General features: G+C 48.2%; 1 protein-coding gene across 2 annotated transcripts in view; it reads left to right on the top strand.

The window, feature by feature from the left end:
• Positions 1–843: 843 nt before the first annotated feature.
• Lcp2 (lymphocyte cytosolic protein 2) overlaps positions 844–16,851 on the top strand; it is a 44,634-nt gene continuing 28,626 nt past the window's right edge. Inside the window, exons 1-3 of one of the 2 annotated variants that reach the window (XM_074057764.1) lie at positions 844–1,167; positions 5,123–5,185; positions 9,014–9,060. In XM_074057764.1, the coding sequence (XP_073913865.1) occupies positions 1,090–1,167; positions 5,123–5,185; positions 9,014–9,060 (188 nt within the window). In that variant the 5' untranslated portion in view covers positions 844–1,089. The remainder of the gene's footprint in view (positions 1,168–5,122; positions 5,186–9,013; positions 9,061–16,851) is intronic. The other variant, XM_020164386.2, reaches the window with a different exon arrangement.

Here is a 16,851-nt window from a genome sequence, read left to right as displayed (position 1 = left end):
AAGACAAAAAAAAAAAAAAGAGACTTCCATATTACACTAATATACCACAGTATTCACCCTTGAAAGGGTGACACAGGACTCACCCTTGCTATCAAGTTGCCGAGTCTGAGAAGTGCACAGAGGCTGAGACAGATGAAGAACCCAGCAGATCCCATCTCCAACCACCAAGGAATATGCTCTTTGGGGAGAAAAGATTGTAGTATCAGTTAGTAAAGAGAATATAAGTTGAAAACAGTGAATAGAACACATGGTAGATCCATAGCAATTGTAACTTTACATTTGCCCTTTAAGTAGGTCTAGTTAAATGCATCTAAGTTCTATAATTCCTCTGTTTTCTTGCTTTGCAAATATGGAAACTGGGATGGTCCTTGCCTAAGACTGTAGAACACAGAACTGTTCACATGAGGAATCGAGCCCAGTTCTCTCTTCTGAATTGCGTTGCTCAACCCTGGGTGCCTGACTCACTTGTCACCGAGGACCCTCTCCCCCCACCCAGTGGTGAGGAGGCAACAGGAGACATCCCATCTCTCTGTGGAGACTGAGGGTGGGTGAAAGGAGGTTGGAAGGCACCGAAAGACTGTTCCCTTCTCCCATTATTCACCAAGGTGGGAAAGTGACTCTATTTCAGGGCAATGGTCAAGACAGATTTTTATTTCCAAATAAAAATTGGCCAAGCAGGAGTGTGGTTGAGGCACCTTAGGAGCCAGGAGTTATAGTGGAAAATACTTGGGCTGACATCGGAGTTTAAGTCCCCTTCTTTGCCCCTCCCACTAGGCTGGGGTGACTGGGGCAAGTTACCAACCCCATCTCTGTCTGCATTTCAAGCCCTTAGAGCTGGGCTTCCTTGTTTACTTATTTAGAAGTCAGCAGAGGAAGTGGTAGAGGAAACCCGCTGAGTCGTCTTCTGAGAAGAGACCATATTTGTGTGCAGAGGAAGCTGTTGCTTTCTGGGATCTGGCTACGGCACAGAAGGTTGTGCTCCCACACTGGAAAAGCCGAGGACGCTTCAAGCCCTGGATTTGGGGTTCTTCTCTGTCGATGGGTGCAGTGACTACGCCCTGCCTGTGAGCTTCTCCCAGGACAGCAGCCATGGCCCTAAGGAATGTGCCCTTCCGCTCAGAGGTTCTGGCCTGGGACCCTGACAGCCTTGCTGATTACTTCAGGAAGGTAAGCCTTGCTCTCTTGTTAGTGTTGGGCTGCTGAGCCCTCAGTGGGCCAGGCAGGGACACGAAGATCAGATCAGGACAGGACACGGACGTAAGAGACAGTGATGGAAGAACCACCCACAGCTACCTTACTGGTTGAGGGACTGTTGTGTAGGCTGCCGAGTTTGCAGATCGATGACTCTTCCTGGCAATGAGTTCCATCGAGAAGGATGTGTGTGTCAAGATCTGAAGTTTGGTGCTGTACAGGCAGTGTCCAGTGAATACACCCTACTCCCTCGTGAGTTCAATATTGTTGTTGGTTCAGCTGCAAAATCAGCTCATGGGGTTCAATGAGCCAAAGCCCTAGAGACGATGTGGAATTGAGGCAGGATTTGAACCATGCCTGTCTGGTTTAGAATGCACGTTCCAAGAGGCAGAGAGTAGCAAGAAGTACTGATGGTCATTCAGGCTACTTACTAGAAAGGGAGATACTGGGTCCTGCGGCAGGAGAAAGAGCAGACAGGCTTGAGGGATGGATATTGGGCCAGAATAAATGAAGACACTTCCATTTTTCATGACCTTGAAAGAGGGATCCTCAAGCTCTTTATTGGTCAGCGTCTCATTGGAGCTTTACCATGGGCCTGTGAAGCAGACCAGAAACTGACATGAGCCCCAAGACACGGCTAGGGAAATAGAGGCCCCTAGAGGAGAAGAGGCTTAGCTCAGCAGATCAGAAGCCAAGCTTGTGGTGAGCAGGGACCAGAATGTTACTCTCCTACCTTGTAGTCTGGGAAGAGATGCCCCCTACCCCCCCCCGCCCAGATCCTTGTGCTAAGTCTTCTGCTAATGAGGGCCAACACATCTGCTTGGGCAGGTCTCAAGCCGTGTGACTGTTAAGGGTCCTCTACCCCTGCCCAAGGGGTAAGATGCTTTATAAGAGAGATATCTGGGCTTCCAACTTCCCTGTAGGCTTGATATCAGATTCCATTGATATTCCAGACCGTCATAAAAATGAGACTGGAAAGCTAAGACCTTAGAAGTCATCTAATTCACTTTCTATTTTGGGGGAAACTGAAGCCTAAAGGGGGTAGAATAGGACTCAGTCAAACCTGGACTCTATAGATGTCAAGGTGTTGACAATCACAACTGTCCTTCCCCAACCCACAGAAGAGGGTGTGAGTGTATTGACCCAGGTATGGCAAGATAGGGGCACAGCCCACAGATACTGTTCCTTGGTTCTCTTTGTGCACCTCAGTTTTGTTATTTTTCCTCCCCAAAGTCTTCATAAACTTACCTTTCAGCCTTGTGGGTACAAAGCTTGTTTGGAAATTGACTCTTCAAGAAAGTTTCTAAATATATTTCTTAAATGGAAACCAAGTAAGTCAGGGCAAAATGTGAAACCAGCGAAGAAGAAATCAAGTGGCATGTTAACTCATTAAAGGAAGAAAGAAAGAAATTGAGAACCGTGGTGGGAAGGTCTGGGGAGGGGTCGAGAGGCACAGACAGGACCCATCTTTGTGTGTGACCAGGAGAATTACACAACCCAGTGGAACAACAGAGAACCTACCAGTGGAGTTCCAGTTAGAATGGGGAGATAAGCCATAAGCCAGGGAGACATCTCTCTGCCTGAATTGCGGGGGAGGTGGGGGGAGTGAGGAAGGAGTGAGGGAGAGCTTTCTTCTTTGGGATCCCAAACTTCAATACAAAGCCACAGCCCCAGGATAGGTCACCTCTCCTGGCAGAAAATGACCACAGACCTCCAACAAGGAGGCTGAGGGGAAATCTGTGATCCCAGAAGTTCTAGCCCCTGTGGACAAAGATTCTTCAGATCCTGAGTGCCTCAGTCCTCAGAGAGAAAACACTGAGTGAACTGACCCTGGCATCACTTGAGAACAGATCTAAGTGACCAAATGAGCTGTTTATAGGAGGGTCTGCAGGTGGCAATGTTGATGGAAACAGTGGGGTCAGACCATTGTCCAAAACACCTCCCACCCAGCTCTGAAAGGAGACACACCTTTGTTTCATTCATGCCTCTGCCATGTGCTAGCTTGGTGGTCTTCCTTTAGTTACTTCACCTCTCTGTGCCTCAAAATTCCTCCGCAGTGAAATGGAGTTACTAACAGAAACTAACCAAATGCAGTGGTTTGAGGCTTAATGAAATAATGTGTGTGAGGCATTCAGCATCAAGAGGAGGCCCAATTAGTGGTCCATCTTCTCTTTGTACTGCTCTTCTAGCTGGCTCTGAAATATGTGTCTCATCTTAAAAGTTCCCAAGGACTGAGGCCACCTTCAATATGTCTTTAACTCCTTCAGGTCCTTTGGCCCTGGCAGGGGAGCATCCCTAGGCCATGCTCACAGGTTCATAGACATGCTTTGTAACCCTAGCTGGGTTTCCAACTGACTGTGTGACCTTAGGCCAGTCCATTCTCCTCTCTTGACCTCAGTCAACCTCTCTACAAAATCAGGTAACTGCTGTAGATCAGTACCTACCAAACCTGGCTGCTCATAAGAATTACCAAGGATGCTTGTTTAAAAAAAATAATCCAGATTCAGGGCCCCTAGGCCCCATCTTACTGAAGCAGAATCAAACATCTAGGTTCCAGTGTGCAGGGATGTCTGTTGATTTGGAGTCTAAACCAGCATTCTGCAAAATCTGCGATTCATCTGCTAATGAGGACAGTGAAAATGAATTCAAGGCCGTTGATGATTGCAGAGCCGCTTACCTCCCCATGTAGATCAGAGATGGGGAGGAGGAGCAGATGCTGCCTGCTTTCAACACTGACCTCCAAAGCAGCTTCCTGAGTGTGACACTCATGCCACCCTTCCAAACCAAGGGGTGACAATAATTGCATTTACCTTTTTACATTTTTGGTTGTAAAAACATGATTTTAAATGTGGCCCCAAAGAAAGTTACCACAAGCTGCAAGGTCCACAACCGTGCACAGAACCTAGAGTCCTCAAGGGCAAATACGTAACCTTAAACACAGACCTCAAGTCTGAATGCCCCTGTTGAGGACGGGGGCAATGGGTACTTTGAACCCATCAGTTGGAAGATAGCCTGGACCCTACACATGCTCTTTCCTGTTGATCCTACAACACCAGTCGGAGAATCTGAGTCGAGCAATTTGCCTTAAACAGAACAAAAGCAAGCAAGAGAACATCCATGACCCTATATCCACCTAGATGGTGTGTTAAGCTATACATGTTACTTACTGTGTAAGAAATGCTGTTATTAAAAAAGGAATATTCCCGACATGAAAGCCACAGTCTGAAAGTCCATTTTCACCTCTGTCCCCCACAACCTGTGGAATCTCATGCCAGTTGTGTGACTCTGCATTAAATGACTTAAGTCTGGTTTGATTACTTGGAAGAGTGCCTGCCATTTAGCAGATTTTATTGTCATTATTGGCACAACAGTTTGGTAGAGAAATTTTAATGTTCAGTAGTGTGGACTTGATTAAATTATGTGACCATAAATGTGTTTAAAATAAGTTTGTCATAATCCTAGGCAGTGCTTATATTATCATTTCAGGTAATTCAAGAGAAAAAAGTCAGGGTAACAGGTTGATTATAAATTACAGCTTCCCTTCTGCTAGAAGCAAAAGACTGCAGAACACATTGCAATGGTCACCAAGGTTGTCTGTGGGGGACGAGACAGTGGCTGGTCTTTGTCTTCTTTGGTCAGCTCCAGTCCACTCTCCTGGGGAGCATATAGCCCTTTGCTCGACAGTGGTGTCTTTCTGGGGCTTGGCCCCAAAGCCTTAGAGCGAGCAATTTCTCTATTTTAGACAGTTCCAAAGGAGTAGTGAAAGCAGGGCTGAGATGGGAACGAGGCCCCTCTGTTAGAGTGGGGAGGCAAAGGGGAGGCTGGCCGGCCACAAGTACCACAAATTGCTAAGGTTTGGGGCAGCCAGGGGTGGGGAACCAATGGCAGGAGCCTGCCCATCTCTTACAACACCTTCCTCTTCTCTGTGCAGCTGAACTACAGGGACTGTGAGAAGGCAGTGAAGAAGTACCACATTGATGGGGCTCGGTTTTTGGTAAGCTCTGGCCAACCTGATACATTGAAATTAAGGATATTTTGTGCTTTTTCCAATAGCTGCAGAGCTTATTGGTCTACCTGGTTCCTTCAGGATCTCCAGGCAGCACTTTGTTTTCTTCAGAGGTTTGGTAGAGTCTCCTCTCACCACCTCTCAATCTATTCAGGAGCCCTCTCAGTTCTTTCACAGATACAAAGATACACTCTATATGGAGGGATTCAAGTATTGTTAAAATACACACACACACACATACACGCATATGCACAGACATCTTGAAAATCTATCTACAAACCATCCGTCCTTTGAGAAACCCGGGGTGGGGAGTGGCAATTGTGCAAGAACAAGATATCCTCACTCACTGTGGACAGATATTCATTGGAACAAAAGGTGGGGTCACCTTCATCACCCCAACTCTTTCTCATCACCAATTCATACAGTTGACTTTGTGCCAAATACACACGTGATGGTGTGATTTCCACTGTATTATAATTAAAAAATCTTTAAGTGAAAGACCACCATGCAGGTGCACATTAAGGACCACACCATCAAAGAGAAAAGGGACAACTCTGACAGTGGAGACAGAGGTATTTGATGTCAGGAAGGTGGTTGAGCATTTCTTGGAAATGACACCTCTGTCTATGAACTAAAAGAGGCCTGGGACTGTACCAAGTCATCCCTTCTGGCCACTTTGCTTCACTCTTTAAAACGGAAGTTGAACAGGACTTCAAGGTCTCATGGGAGGAGATAGTCCCAGTGTGGATGCCGAGTAGGGAAGGTAAGCTAGGTTATGCATCCCTGTCAGTCACAATCAGTAAGGGAGTTTGACTATGGCACTTCAGCCAGTTGGAAGAGACCAAGAGGTCCTGTGCTCTAGCTTGCCACTCAGCACCCCAATCTATTTCCTATACTACATCCCTGTCATCAACATCTGCTTGAGTTTATTCACTAATAATGAACTTTCTGCCACCCATGGTCACCTGTCCCTTTCTGGGCATTTCTGAAGTGTCATGTTGAGACTAAACCTGTGGTCTGATTGGTCTGGGTTTTACTTTTAGGAGCCATGTAACACATATGAACTCACTGCTCCACTCAGTCAGCCATCCTCCCAGCCATTCACCCGACAAGCATTTTCTTGAGCTCTCTTTCCATACCAGATCATGCCATATACTGGGGATACTGAAACGACAGAGATGTCCTTCCTACCTTCTAGTGCTTTTCAGAAAAACACTGTCAAGAAGGTCTTCACCACCCTTTACAGATGAGGAAACATGTACAGGGGTGTGATGATTTTTGTCCTAAGTTACAGCACTAGTAACCAAATTATAGGAGTTTTTACAACATTATTTGATCATACTGAGCTTCAAGTCTATGGAATTCCTGGAGTTTTGTTGTTGCTATTCTTGCAATTACTACTAAACCTGCATGTTTCTTCGGTGCCATTAGCACTGAGAACAGACAGCACAGTAGAGTGGAAAGGGAGGAAGGTCTCTGAGGAGAGTCCTGGTTGCCTGTTGCCCTCCCTGAATCTCCCCTTCCCCCTGCTCTGTTGACTGAGCACCTCGTCCAAAGGCAGAGTGGTAACGGTGACCCCTCTCAGCTCTGTGACTCCTCCCGACCCTCCCCAAGGAGCGCCAGGCTGTAGGACAGTTGTTCCCTTGGTTGAGAGTTGATATCTGAGTAGCTATGTCTCCTCTGCTCCAATCTCCGAGGCCTTTCAGCCCTGCAGAGGATGCAGCTTATCCTATGCTTCCTGTGACCAGGAAGTGGAGAGAGGCAAGGGAAGCTAGGAGAGCAGGAAGCAACATGAGTTAGTGGTAAACGACTGGGTGCTGGATATAGCCTGCCCCAGCATGGGGTATTTAAAGACAGCCTCTACAGAAACCCATCTCCTCCAGAAGTGCCCCGCCTACAATTTGGATCTCCTGGGCTCTAACACCTGTCTACTATGGCTCCCAGTTCTATAATGGCCAGGGCCATTCCGCTGCTGAAAGCAATAATGGAAGGTCCTGGTTATTTTTCCTCCCTCCTTCCCTTCCAAGCAGGAGTTGAGAGGTCCCCTGAATCTGTCCTGCTGCCATTTTTCTTCTCCACTGAAAAGAATAGAACCATGTCTGCTGGGAAATGGGGTTGCTTTGCTTCCAGAAGGTATAAATAAGAAAGGGAGGAAATGAACTTGAGGACCGTGTTAGTTGGGAAGGCATGTAGTCCCATCACTGTCAGAAACCTGACAGTGGCTTAAACACACAGGGCTAATCTTTCTTGAGTAGTAAGTCCAGGCAGGCGCTCGAGGCTGGTGAGCTGCTTGAGGAAGTCACCAGGAATCCAGGCTCTGTTTGACCTGTGGAGAACCCGCGGCTTCTGTCCTAATCACCCCTTCACCTCTAGGAGTCAGGTCCACACTGCAGGCAGAAGAAAAGGTGAAGCGTGAGGTATAAAAGGTGCATAGTAAGCAGTGACTGTGTCCCTCTTTTTCTCAAATAAATGATAAAAACTAGTAAGTTTTCTGGAAGCTTCATCCAGTTGATTATAGATATCTCACTGGCCACCAGTGAGCCTTGTGACCACCATCTGTGAGGGACCCAGAGAGTTAAGTATTTGAGCAAGCACATTTACTACCCCTAGTTGGTACCTCTCCTCTTCGTTCCCCAGTTCTGAACCTCCTCAGCATATAACTGTACTCCTACAAAATCACAAGTTGAACTCCAAAATCATCACTCAAGGAACCCAGTTTGAAGGTTTTTGAAAGTGAAGGGTGGGAGTTATTCACACAGCAAAACTCTGCAAGAGTCTTGCTTTGATACCTCGTCTCTCCTTACCATTCATGCCCCTGTTTTAAAGGTCTTTTCTAACACCCTGTTCTTCTGCCTCCAATCGTGGTCATGTCCACCTCCTGCACCCTCTTCCTGAACTCCCTCAGCTGTTGTTCTTCTCCTAGTATCATAGAAGCTGGTAGCCAGCCCCTCGGGACTCAGCTGTTGTCGCTCTGGAAGGGCCCAAGAAAGGTTCAGCTCATCATGGCGTACTCTAAACATAGCCTTAGTGTCCTCCCTGACAGTAGGGTCACTCTGGTGAGTGGAGATTTTGATGCTGAGAGAGAGAGAGAGAAAGAGAGAGAGAGAAAGAAAGAGAGAGAGAGAGAAAGAGAGAGAGAGAGAAAGAGAAAGAGAGAGAGAGAAAGAGAAAGGGGGAGAGAGAGAGAGAGAGAGAGAGAGAGAGAGAGAGAAAGCAAGAAACATGGGCTGGGTGAGCAGTGTCTACCACTGAAAGTGAAGGAGGAGACCGAGGAAGAGGGAGGTTAAGAAGCTTGGCCAAGGCCTGTTTCTTTCAGGACTTCTGGCTGACTCCCTTCGCCCTGCCCACCCTGCCACAGGTGGTCTGATAAGGGGCTGGTCAGAAATTGCATCAAAAGCTGGATCCCACAAATCCAACAAACACATCGTTAAATGCCCCATTGTGTCCCTTGAAGGACACCAGCTCCCTCCACCCGGAATGCTGAGAGTGCCCTGAGTCCTGGGGTAAAAGTGAAGGGAAGAGGTCATGATTCCAAATTCAGTCACAAGATGGATTCTCTTTGGTTTCACAGGTTTAGGTCTCACTGCATTTTTTTATTTTTTGAAGTCAAAGTTACTTGTCAACATTTAGACTCCAGGAAACTTCACATAAAATCCAGATTTGGAGATTCCCTTTAAAAACGTCAACCTAGCTGTTTGTCAGTGTGCCGCAGTCACCACTATTCCATTCCTTGTTCCACATGCCACTCTCCTCACCTGGCTCAAAGCCCTTCCTGTGGGTTGTAACCTCTTGCCTTGCCGTGTGTCTTCATTCCAGAACCTGACAGAAAACGACATCCAGAAGTTTCCCAAACTCAGGGTGCCGTAAGTACTCCCCCTGACTCTGTAGGCCATTTGGGAAAAATGGGTTAAAATGGGGAACAGAACAGTGGTAAACTGAGTCAGTTGTCTATTACCATTCATTTGAAATAGGAACGTATGAGGGAAGGGTGAAGGGCAGGGCAGGGGGAAGGGCAGGGCAGGCTCTGGGGAAGGGAAGGGAAGTTACTTGATGAGTTAGAACGGGAAGTAATAACCCAGCCCAGCTAGTGCATTGGATGCTCTTGCCAAAGACAAGTTCAACTCTTGCCAGGTTTTCATTTCCTGTAAGTTGGGCCTGTGAAAATAGTGCCAGAGTCAAGGGACCTGAGGTTTCACCATGGTGCCATCTCTGACTACAATGATGACTTGAGTTTTCCCAGCTCGGGAAGACGAGGGGAGCCAGATGAAGGAAGGCAGTGCACGTCTTGTCTGTCAGCACTGACAGCTTGACAATGGCTGCCAGGAGGGTTGTGTTGATAAGCGTCCTAGGAAAGGGTACCATGACCGATTCTGACGTCTGCCATGATTGCTGAAATAAGCAGCTATGGTGTGCAATATTGCAACGGGTGTTTCTCATCCCTCTAGTAAACATTCACCTTCTCAAAGACCTACAGGAGCCAGGCATGTGACAGACGCATGTAAAATGGGCCCAGGTTGAAAACCCAAAGCCTTATGGGTTTATCTTTCATCTTCTCACCTTTGACAAAAGCAGGTCTGGAGAAATATTTCTCCCCTTTAAGAAAAATAGCACATGATTCACAAACAATAGTAACCAACACAAAGCTTCATTGAGGGTGAGACAGTAGGGGGTGGTGGGGGTGGTGGCAAATCAGACATCACATGTTCCCTTCAGAGTATGGCAGCTACTCAGCTCCTGCCAGTATGGACACATCACTGTCCAGTCTTCACATTTATCAAGACTAGCTAGAAATGTGGGTTTTACTGTGAGCATCTCCATTTTTTAAATGTTGGCTCAATTGTTTTTAAATATTGTGAAAGTCAAAGACCAGATGCTACTGGTTTGAGATGTCTACTTTCATACATTCTGAGAGGTTCCACCTCTTGCGCTCAGGGTCCCAAAGCTTCTACCGATAAAGAAGTATTCCAAAGAAGTTGGAAGGCTTCATTCACACGTAGCAATGCCAGAGCATCTCAATTAAGAAAAATATAGTTAGCACCACTATTAGGTTTCCCTTGTCTAGAAGGTGGAGGAGAAGCGAGGAACAGGATTTGGCTTTGGAGCTGCCTATCTCCAGGGACAAGCGTTATTGAGGACTGTGTGAGCTCTGTAAGAATTCTCCCCAGGCTGGCCGTGGCAGCTCACACCTGGTTATCCCAGCTTCTTAGAGGGCAGAGATTGGGAGGATGGAGGTTCAAGGTTAGCTTGGGCAAAAAGTTAGCGAGACCCATCTCGCTGTAATTTTAGGTATGGAGGTGTAGGTAGGAAGATTGCAATCCATGGCCAGCCTGGGCAAAAATGTGAGGCTCTACCTGAAAATAAGTAAAACAAAAAAAGTCTGCGGGAGTGGCTATTTAAGTTCCAATTAAATTTAGAATCTGCCTCAGCAGAGGCATTAGCCACATTTCAGTGTGTGTGTGTCTGTGTCTATGTATATGTACATGTTTCCTTATTCATTTAGTGAACGGCTACTGGACACATACAACGTGCCAAGCCTCTGTTAATTACTTAGGTTACAAAGCTAAGTAACCCCCAGGACCTGCACATCCTCGTGGGAGGAGCAGGGATACAGCCAAAGCAGTCACGCTATGGTCAAAAGGAGGGAGGAGGGAGGAGGGAGGAGAGGCCGGAGTAACTTTCTCCCAAGGTATTCAAGGAAGACTTCTGGGAGGAAGGACCTTGGGTAAAATCTTGAAGTCTACTGGACATGGTCAGATGAAGAATGGATTGCAGAACATTCTAGAGCAGGGAGCATATTGCAAGGCACCAGGTACCATTGTGTCTTGTGGAACTCCCAGTGGGTCACAGAGACAGAGGCAAATGCACAGTCAGTCAGTCAGGAACTAACTGGTAGAGATGCTTGGGTCACAGTTTATAAAGGTCCTGTGAGCCACTGTAGGACATCTGGAGTACTGGTGAAGGTGCACCAACAGGAAGAAGGTAGACTTGGGGCCGGATCTGTCCAGGAAGTGTCAAAAATGACTCAGAGGACCCAATTGGGGCCAAGTTAGGAGATGGCGAGACTGATCTCACTAATGAGATGGGTGTCTCCAGGGCTGTGGCTGCAAAGGTTGCTGGGGGGGGCGGGGGAAGAGGACAAATTTAGTCAGAGCAGTAGAACAGAGATGAAGAAGGGGCTCTCTGCTTGGAAGATCCTTTTTCTCTTAAGGCTATACTCAACTGAAGTCCTTGAGCTATGTCTGATACCAGAAGCAGGTGGGGGTGAGAGTGGCCACTAGTGAACGTAGAAGGGGGCTGTAACACCTGTGTTACAGGTGGGGAAGGGGTGAGGTGGTTCTTTAGCTATTTGAAAAAGGCAACAAAAACTTGGCTTGGTGGTCCAGTGACCTCCCTTATGTCTGAATGAGTACCCCAGACTCACAGAATGCAAAGGGTTTCTATGGAGAGTGATGGGGAAGATACAGCCGCCCTGAGAAATGTAAAACAAGTTCCGGTTCCAGCTCTCCTAATGAGCTATGTGACCTGGGGCACATCCCCACACAATGAGAGGAGGGGTGACACGGACTGTATAAGGCTCCCTGCTTTAAAACACTATGGGTTTAGATATGAACAGACAGACAGGGAGCCTCCGTCATGAGTTACAGACGGTGGGCAAGTTGAGCCTCGGCTTCCTTTTCTGTAAATGGAGACCATAATGGAAACTCCAAGGGCCAATGGGGAACTCGGAGGAAATGATGGGGAGATAGCAGCAGGCATAGTGTATATTCCAGCTTCTCCTATGTGAAATTTCAGTGATCACAATTTCCATTTTTACTATTTTAATCTTGCTAGAGGGAGAGATTCAGACTCTGAAGCTTGCTCTGCCTCCTACCAGCAGTGGCACCTCGGAGAAGTCAGTTCAACAGGCTGAGCCTCAGTTTCCTCATCTGTAGAAGGGAAAAGAAGTAACTCTCAGGCAGGGGGGAATATTAAAGGAACATAAATTGCCTGGTACTATCCTTGACAGATATGGATATTTGGTACTCATTCATCCCATTCCTTTGTACACAGGTTGATTTGTCTCCATTGTCACCATAAAGGGCTATAGGAGAGAAAATGTGTATGTGTAGCAATCAAAGGATGATTACACGCCTCTAAATATCCCTATGTCTTTTCTTGATTCAATCTCTCTCTCTCAGGACGAGGACAAAGTTGATCCCAAGACACCCCCACTATTGTAAAAATGGAGGTTTTATTGTTTTTTGCTTTGGTGGTACTGGGGTTTGAACTTAGGGCCTTGTGTATGCTAGGCAGGTGCTCTACTGCTTGAGCCATGTCTTCAGCCTGTTTTGTTTTAGTTATTTTTCAGATAGGGTCTTGCTTTCTGCCTGGACTGTGATCCTCCTATATGTGCTTCCTGGCACAGCAGGGATGACAGGCGTGCTCAGCCATTTGTTGAAATGGGGTCTCACAAACTTTTTGCCCATGCTGGCTTTGAACCATGATCCTCCCAATCACCATCTCCAGAGTAGCTAAGATTCCAGGCACAAACCACAGCGCCTACCTGGAGGAGGGTTCTTAAAGAAAACAATGAAAGCTCCCTTTACTGAGCCCAGGTTAAATCACACGGTATTTCTGATAATAGCCTAGTGAAATCCATAGAATACACACTAAAGTTTGCTGATGGCTGCTTGAGGTTCATGAGAAGAGATGTTATAGATTTATATTTAATCCACAGAGAACCTTAAAGGAGAGGGAGGGCTGGGATGGGTGCTCTAGGTCAGAGAGAGGCGTTGGATGGTAATTTTCCTCATCAGCTCTCCCTGGACCCATCTCCAACAGAGAAATTAGGGGAAGCTGAGAGCCTTCCGAGGGCCAAGCAGGAATTTGTGTTTGTTTATTTATTTGCTTATGTGCCTCTTCCTCCTGGTGAGGCTGGAAGTCTCCCAATCTCCAAGGTGGTCTTGGGTCTCACCTACTCAGTGTCTAATTCTGTGTCTGAGAATGAGAGGAGAGGAAGGTGCAGTGGAAGGGACTCGAAGGTGAAAAGAACATTCCTACATCTATGAGTGCATATACCCCCCTGTGAAATTGAGACAGTGACAAGGCCCGTCTCCAACGTCTTCCTCTACCTTGTAGTGGGTAAGCCCCATGCAGACACCCAGCCCTTCTCAGCCTTCCTCAGTCCAACCCCTTCACGGCACCTCCTCTCAGCTGTTGCTCCTTTTTCTCCAACGCAAGCTCAGAAAACTTGACTCCAAGTCTTAACGCCACATTGATCCTGGTCATGTGGCCTTTGACTAAGACCTCTCTCCATGCATTGCCTTCTCATTGGTAAAGATAGAACTAATTCTGTCTGTCTACCACTCAAATGGTGGTGAGGCACATGTAAACACTACCTGCAAAACTGCTTGTGTGTAGGGCATGGTGAGAAGCAGGGAGACCATGCTGAATGCCAGGTTAGTTCCTGCCTGCACATGGCACTCCACTGAGGCCCAAGATGACCAGGAAGGGCCTTTCTGAGTCTTCAAACAACATGGCACCTCCCTGGCTCTCACTAGAAAAGGAAGAGAATGGAAGGCTCGGCTCTGTTCAAGGAGGCAGGTGGGAGCTTTGTTCCTGTAAGGAAGAATGGAACACAGAGCAGAGGGCAAGATTGAGTGAGCACAGGAGCTGGAGGAGGGCTGAGGCCAGCTGGAGGGCGGCCCCTGAGAGGGCCGTGCTGGCTGGATGCAGATGGCCCCTCTGTCCTGGTATGGGACTGAGCGGTGCTGGAGGGAGCAGAGGCAGCCAGAAACTACAATCAAGGAGCAAGCCTCCCATGAGGAGAAGCGTGGGGGATGGGTAGGTAGGAAAGTAGGGAAGTTGGTTCAAAGCTCAGCAGACTCTGGCAAGAAATACACTTTGTACCATAAATCAGCATGAGGTTACCTATGCAACAACACAGGCAAGGAGCACCGAATTTTCACAAGAGACTGCCACTCCTACTGTGTGCTGTGTGCTCTGGTTTCTGGTCTCCTCCCCCCCTTCCTTTCTCCCCTCCCTCTTTGCCTTCCTTCCTTTCTTCCTGCTTTCCTTTTATACTTTCTTTCTTTTTGAGTGATCAGCCAATGTTATTTCAAGGCTTCCTCCACAGGTAGGTAGAGAAGGGGTCACCGATTAGAGAGTAGAGGGAATGCATTAGAAGTAGATGGAGACCCCTCTTCTCCCTCACTCCCCTAGCTTATTTCCTTCATAATTACAAAAGTTCCTTCTCCCACTTCTCATTGCTTTTTATTAAAAGAAATTTCGTCAGCATGAGGAGGAATATAGCTATTCCACAATCTTTTTCTGATCAGGAGACTCAACTGTTTCTGACAGATCCCAGCTTCTCCCTGTAGATTCTGACTGGCTAGGGGCTGGAAATCTGTGTTTGTGACAGGTGCATCTGGGTCATCTGATGACCACAGTCAGGGATTCCCTGGTCAGATCAGATAGGGGATTGGAGGGCAAATGCCTTGAAGTCACGCAGGGGTGCTGGCCTTGGGAAAGGCCATTGCAGTCACAGCCTCTGTGCCTACAAGTCCCATCCCTTTATGTCACCAGGAGGGACCTCAGACTGAAGGTGAGGGCTGGCTCCATCAGGCAGTGAGCTAGGGATGCAACTGGGCTGGAGCCCTGGTCATCACAGGATGCCACCTTCCTGTAGTGGCCTGACTTCCTGCTAGAGGTTCAGCCCTCTTCCTAGGGCCAGCACCACCTCCAATAAAGGGGAAGTAGAGGGGACAACTGTCTGTGCTGTAACCCCTCTGCCTCTTTGCTGGGACTGGGGTGAGGCCTGGGGTTTGTGGGGAGGAGGGAGAATGAGTCACCTCCGGCCATTCACTGTCACTTGGTCCACTGACTGTGCAGTGCAACTCTAGAGGTTTGCACATAGAGGTATTAGCTGCCTCCTTGTCCTGCCTCTAAAACTGCCACTCAGCCGCCACCCTCAGCAGTGGACCTTCTGTCTTGGAAGGCGTTCTCAGAGCCCAAGGCTGGAGGACCCTGGGAGCCTGAGGTTTGCTGCACGCAGGGCCTCCAGGTCCCATCCTGCTCTCCCCCAGCTCTTTGCTTCTGTGTGGGGTCTGTGGTTTGATGTTTCCTTCCTTACCCAGTTTGCACCCCAGCAGCCCACAGCCTGGCTGTTAGAGATACTGGTGAGCAGCCCCCAGCCGCTGCTGAGAGCAAGAACCCTTTGTAAGACCCAAGTGACACCTGAGCCCTCAGAGTTCAGCCTAGCCATGGGGGAAGAGGGGGCGGGCGTTGAGGTGAGGCAAGGCCCCTCCCTCCCTCCAGGCCTTGCTGAAATGTCACCTCCATTTAAAGGCCTGGTTCTCAAAAATTGCACTCCCTCTCCCCATCACGTATGCTCAGTGCATGTATGGCCCACACGTACTTCTTAAATATTCCCTGTGAATTGCATACCTCTTTTGTGAGCCAGAAGCTCCCAAGAGCAGAGATCTTTGTTTTGGTCACAATGCAACTAGAGTTTAGAAGGACCTTGACGTGCACTGTTGAGTGAACAAATGACGGTTGCAGCACCCGTGGCGGGGGGGCTTGTAACCTCCCGAAGGAGGCCTTCAGCATGGACATCAGTTTCTCTAAACAACTCTTTAAAGGAGCCAAAACCATTCCTGTCACAAGCATTCTGATAGCCTTATCAGAGGGGACAAGGGGACAAGGAAGCCCTATCCCTGCTTTGAAGCACCGCCTCCTCTCAGTGGTCCCTAACGTCTGAAACTCCAGCATTGATGTCATTATGGACTCAACAACAGCCCCCTCCCTCCTTCTCTGCCCTGTTTATCTGCTTTGTCACTCTAAGGAGGATGTGACCACTGAAAGGATGCTGGCTTGGACATCAGAGAGGTGGGCTTGTGGACTGCAGTGTGTGCTGGGGAGAATGGGGGACCCTCATTAACCTACATTGTCCCTTCTCTTGTCTGGGCCTCCTTTGCCTCTTCTGTAAAATACAGTAGACCTGAGAACCTCCAAGACTGAAGTCCCAGGTCCTGCAGGTCTGAGTCTGGATGGACGCTGGAGATGGGTCATGAGGGCAAAGCCCTGCCCACCCTGGGGGTTAGGGACTTGCTGCTTCAGACATGGAAGCACATGAGGACAAGGTGTCTTCTGGTGTCTCCACCAAGCTTAGCTCAGGGGGGTGGGCGATTCAGGGACTCCCCTTATGCAGGCTGTGCCTTTATTGAGAATGTGATTCCAAGTTTCTGTAGAATCCATGTCTCTAAGTAGAAGAGGGGAGGGGAGGGGAGAAGAGGGGAGCACTGCACTGGAGGTTGGGATAGGAAGCAGTTGCAGACACGGCAGCCAAGTCCTCTGGGTCTGGAGATGGTTTGTCCATGCCTGGGAGCAAGACCCCATCACAAGAATGTTCAACCAAGGGTCAAGGGAGGTCAGTCCCCACACACTACACGAGGACAGCGTCCAGATCCTATGGAAGGGAAGTCGGGTGTGAGCTGAGCAGTGTTTGAGGAGGGCTATGGGCTAGGCTTTGAAGGCTTAGTGGACACAGGTCAGTGCTGGGGAGTGTTTCCAAGGAAGAGGCAGGAAGACTGGCAGGTGTGACGTAGGCTGGAGACCTCGGAAAGAAGACACCTGGGTGCTCTGAGGTTGTATAGATCAGGGACCTTCAGGGCTTG

Source organism: Castor canadensis, chromosome 16 (assembly GCF_047511655.1).
Source record: "Castor canadensis chromosome 16, mCasCan1.hap1v2, whole genome shotgun sequence".
Taxonomy (NCBI): Eukaryota; Metazoa; Chordata; class Mammalia; order Rodentia; family Castoridae; genus Castor; species Castor canadensis.
This window is presented reverse-complemented; position numbering and strand designations above follow the sequence as displayed.